General features: G+C 35.9%; 1 protein-coding gene across 1 annotated transcript in view; it reads left to right on the top strand.

Moving 5' to 3' along the window:
* Positions 1 to 1480, top strand: part of LOC108975319 (macrophage erythroblast attacher-like) — a 32817-nt gene extending 31337 nt beyond the window's left edge. The window contains exons 4-5 of the mRNA XM_018943706.1: positions 1165 to 1237; positions 1297 to 1480. Of these exons, the coding sequence (XP_018799251.1) occupies positions 1165 to 1237; positions 1297 to 1395 (172 nt within the window). The 3' untranslated portion in view covers positions 1396 to 1480. The remainder of the gene's footprint in view (positions 1 to 1164; positions 1238 to 1296) is intronic.
* Positions 1481 to 5429: the final 3949 nt, after the last annotated feature.

Genomic DNA, 5429 nt, shown 5'->3' with positions numbered 1-5429 from the left:
TTGCAAGAGTAAGAGAATACCGCTTTTAATAGTTGTCAGTGAAAACTCATCGAAAACACACATTGTCGGTCCGAACGACTTAGATTCCACAACATACAAATGTRYTTTSAAAATGTTTTCAATGTCGGTCCGAACATAGTATAATATAATCACTAAATTACGATTGTGATAATTAGAGACATGAGCCAATCGTCTCAAGCAGAATACCGAAATAAAGCAAATTTATTAGATCGACTGCGATAATTATTGCTTTGCGTTATATTTTTAAATATTATATAATGTTGAGTGCATACATACTAACGGTGAGTCTTATATTGTGTAAATATACCATGTATATGTGTGCGTGTACTTTTCTCAAGTTTTTTGTGGTCAGTGAGTCGTCAGTTTTTAATTTTTTATTTCATAGGCAATTAAATTATCAAAGTAAGTAAGTAGTAATTATCGGCGGTAAGTTTTGAACAGTTGAAGTGAAATATATGCAGGTATGCCCGTGTGTTTTTTATTAAAAAAAAAACAACATTGTCTGCATTCCGCTGCTTTATTTTTTTGTTATAGGTAAAATTTGTTTTTAATTTGATTTATTCTTTTCTGTATGAAGAAAAAAATGATACGAGCCAGACGAGCAAATATATGTCGGCGAACGCGTAATGCAAATGATGTGCCATTACTAAGCCGATGATGTGTCATTTCAATTCAAATGATTACAAATAAGTTTTCAAATTTCAAGCGAGCATTTAATATATATATATATATTGTATTTTTTTTTTTTGAATAAATGAGTTTGCTGTTATAATAGTTTTTTTTATTATTTCACTTTATACGTAGCGAAGCACGCACGGGCCGCTATATATATGTATATAGTATATTTATAAGTGAAGCTCATCTGCGATGAACTGTTCAGAGATAGGATAGTTGTATCTCGAACTTTAGTCGCAGTATTTTTAAACTTTCGCAGCGTATTGCAAAAAGTAAAAGTGAAAGTTTTTAGTAAAAGTTGTTTGTAACCCCTAAACTAAATTTTTGCTTAATATTAACTGTACTAAATTTTTTATTACTTATTTTAAATATTTAGCTCGAGTTTCAATCTCATTTCCTCAGATTTTTACACAGAGTATAAAGTTTTCTTCCTAATATATACTATACATATTTTTCTCGATTTTTTAGAGTCACTGGGCTACCTTTGAATGAACATAACTTACCAATGATGCTGCCAAATGGCCAAATATTTGGGCAGTTGGTAAATATAGTGTAAAATATAGCTAAATTTTGGTTAAAAATTATTTTTTTTTACTCTAGGCTGTACCCGAAATAACTAGAGAGGACGGTGCTGTGGTTTGTCCTATTACAAATACAAAATTCTCAAGCCCAAAAGTTGAAAAGGTTTTTGTAATGTAAAAAATTAAAATCTTGATATATATTTAGCATATAATGTAATTAATAATAAAAGTATATTACGCGTGAAAATATGCCGCGAAAGGGATGCATTCATTTAAATTAACGTTTATCATTAGGTCTACGTAAGTAAAAATAATTACCATTAAATATAGAACGGTCGATTTTGATACTCGAATTGAGTATCACGCAAAATCGTAATGTATYGAATGTAGAATCGAATGAAGACCGGATGGAGTGGTATGGATGGATATATGTATATATATATATATATGTATACATATATACTATATATAATATATGTCAAATCATGAGACAAAGGAGTGATATTTAAAAGTTAGGAAATTTAGTGTTAAAGAAGCTAATTTCATATCTAATAAACAACCAATAATAGCTTTTGTATCTAATATCAGTGTACTAGGCCCATGTCTGGAATTCACATCACAGTTGCCCACTATTGCGATCCCCTTTGCCAAATAACATGTATATCTTAATTTGGTACTCAGTTAGGGTACTAAAAATTTTTGTTTAATATTGTTTCGAGGGCGTATCAGTGGCCCCATTAAGCTCATTTACATGTCGTCCTCCACTTTTTGCCAAGGAGTGTTTCATGAAGATATCTCCATTTTTACTAATACATAGCTTGCATGGACGGACATACATGATTAGTTTTATGTTATAAAATCAACCGATAGGTAAACAAAACTATTAAACTCTACACAAAATGTTGCGAAAGAATTCAACATGTTGACATATATTGAAAGCCATAACCTTGGACTAAGTTTTATTGCTATATTTTAGTTCCCGTCAGATAAATTATATTAAAAACGTCTTCAAACGAGATAAAGGTAATATTTAATACATTSAGTTGATTAAATTAGATAAATAAACGAGATTTGCACCGCGACCTAAGGTCTACTGTGCCTTCAGGTGCCTGTTTTTACGGCAACCATGAAACACCTGTATCAAGTTGCATTAAGATATCTCTATTATATATCTATATATAAAAATAATAAGAATTGGAAATAATTAAAAAATAAATAAAGCAGTACTCATTTTATGCAAGTGACCAACCTCAATCAACGTGCTCTGTTTAAAGTAGGGAAGGGATGGGGAAAAAGTTTAAGTTTAAATGTTGAGTAGAAACTATGTATTTCAGTAAAAAAAAGCCAAAAGTTCCGAATACTTGTTTGACAATATAGAGGGCTGAAGGTCAATCATTTAATCGATCAATCAATTTTGAGTAGCATCCCTATAATTTGTAATTCTCACTTTTGTCCGGTTTTTGAAGGAAAATGCTATGTGCGACGGACAGACAGACGGACACTCGGAATTCCACTCGACTCGTTGCATTTATATATGCAGTACATACAGTATGTCAAGAATAAGTTTACACATGGTAAATAAACACACTATTTCAATTTCAGTAACAAAATATATTGATTTTTTACTTCGGTTTAACTTATTCGTTCATCCATATGTACTTACCATTTTTGAACTTTTAATCGCGAATATTTTTAAAAATATAAGTTATTTTTGTATTATTTTTGGATATCCACTGGAGAATCCGCACATACCCCATTTACACGGAAATTCGTGTTTTTTTTTACCCCTCCGCCAAAGTAATCGGAAACGTGCCCCATGTTTAAACGCACATCAAACAGTTTCCCCATAAGCTTTGATAGTATTGGAAGGAGAGAAATGGGCCGATACAAAGTAATAACATGCGCTGACTTTCCGGGTTATTGAACATAATCACCTCTGCAGTTTTCCAGCAAATAGATACGTATTGTAAATTAATAGCATTGCTTAAAGTGTTCTCAGTCAGTGTTTTTTATTTATTAGCGTAAGTGTTCCAGTAGGCATTATACTATAAACAGTCATGTGAAGAGCTTTCAATAACTCTCTGACCTTTGCCCTTTTTCTGTGACAGACAGATGCCGGCGAGTCGTTGCAGCTTCAATAGTTGAAATCCTACGCTCGCGTGAGTCATTTACCCATCATCAGCTGAGCAAGGTAGAGCAGCAGAACCTGCTCTCTCTGTTGCAAAAGTGCTGGTCCGCCCACGCTCGCTATGGCAGCGGATGTTGACGCCGCGTGATGCACGTGATGCAGGTTCGCATAGTCAGCTCCCACATCGACGAAAATTCGGTTTCGGAAAATCGGTTCTATGAGGTTGTCATCTGCGCCGTGCTTCGCGTTCCATGCAGGTCCTGAAGCCCTTATAAAACCTTTTGCTTCGAGGGTTGCACCCCTCTTTAACGCTTGGCTCTTCCATCGGGGCTTCCTCTTTAGCCTCAACAGTTGTAAGATGCTTGGCCTCACTTCATTAACGCTTTCCTCAGTAGCCTTGCTTCTGTGGGGTCTCATGACTACTTACCTGAACACATAGCTCATTCGGAAGCCTTTCTTCCTGATGAATTTGTAAGACTTGTCGTCCAAACATAATTCAGCTTAGATCCGGAATCCTCCTCCTGCTCTCTACCTCTCGCTAAACCGGTGTACGAATTCCACCGTTTTGGTTATTGGGAATTATACCAGGTGCCCACATTCTCTCTATACATCTTCCATGAAGAGATCCTGTAGAGTAGTAACATCCTCTGATTCCAGAGTCTCCACGGGGTAGTTCAGAGGTAGCATAGCCATTAATATGCATTTGAAAGTAGCCACGTATCTGCGCTGTCTCTCAGCCGCCCRGGGAGGATTAGGTGCGGTGAGTTGTCACCCAGCTACCTGGGCATAATTAATCCTTTGTCCCGGAGTCCCGTTACTCCGTTTGCTAACCAATGCAGTATTTTCGTCCTTACGCTCCTGTTCCGCTTCATCTTCTCGGCGTCCTTAGGAATTCTTCGCTCCTGTAGATGCCTTAAGTACCACTTAAGGCTAGCACTGATTACTATCTTACGATGGTCTTCCTGGCAGATTGTTGCTGATAAAGAGGGGCAGTCTTCTTGACGTTTAAAATTTTCGAGATTAAAGTTTTGCGAAATATTTACGGCCCTTTGCGCGTTGGCCACGGCGGTTTTCGCATTCGATGGAACGATGAGCTGGACGAGATATATGACGACATTGACATAGTTCAACGAATTAAAAGACAGCGGCTACGCTGGCTAGGTCGTGTTGTCCGAATGAACGAAAACACTTCAGCTCTGAAAGTATTCGACGCTCTACCCGCCGGGGGAAGCAGAGGAAGAGGAAGGMCTCTACTCCGTTGGAAGGACCAGGTGGAGAAGGAGCTGGCTACGCTTGGAATATCTAATTGGCGCCGCCGCATCAGACACAATCGTGGCAATGCCGCGTGTTCACGATTGCATAGCAATGCTTTTTTATGCGCAACATATGCCAAACTTGTGCATTGTTTTCATTTGTGAGCTTTAGTGGCTTTTCTTAGTGGCAAAAAGTAAACAAAAAACAAAATATAAATTTGTGGTGAAAATGGCGGATTTATGGTAAATAAAAGTAGTTTACTTTAAAAATTGTAGTTTTACTTATGATTGTTTAATATTTTCTGTATATGCATAGTGAAAAAAGTGGAACCATGAGAGGATTACTTATAGAAATAAGATTGAAGTATGAAGTATGAGATTTCGTTGCAAAAAAAAAAAAGAGGAACACACTTTGGGAGCAAGTAATGAGGGATGTGAAGGAAATAGATCACATGGAGGCAGAGAAGCTAGCAGTGGAAAAAGAAAAATTGGTCGAATTGAAAGAAATTCGTACACTGTTCGAGAAAATACTCGACAAATCTTAGAATTCAAGTATGTTTTACGCTTAACCTTGAATGATTTTTTTATAATAAATTTTAAGTGCAAAATGAATTGTTTTTTGTTTTTTATTTTTATTTCCTATAAAAAAATAAACTGACTGTTATTTTATTTTTATTCTTTCTTTATTGGGTTTAACAAAGTTTAAAAAACAACTATTACTTTAAGTCCAAACTGTTTTCAATTAGGCAGACAATAGCGTGGCCAGTGCATCCCTTTTTGCTTTTGCCTCCCTTTGTCCCGATGTAGTCGTATCTTCGACTATTTGGGGCT

Source organism: Bactrocera latifrons, unplaced genomic scaffold (genome assembly GCF_001853355.1).
Source record: "Bactrocera latifrons isolate USDA-ARS-PBARC rearing strain unplaced genomic scaffold, ASM185335v1 scaffold_636, whole genome shotgun sequence".
NCBI classification, from domain to species: domain Eukaryota; kingdom Metazoa; phylum Arthropoda; class Insecta; order Diptera; family Tephritidae; genus Bactrocera; species Bactrocera latifrons.
The sequence above is the reverse complement of the archived record's forward strand: the minus strand, read 5'-3'. Positions and strand labels throughout refer to the sequence as shown.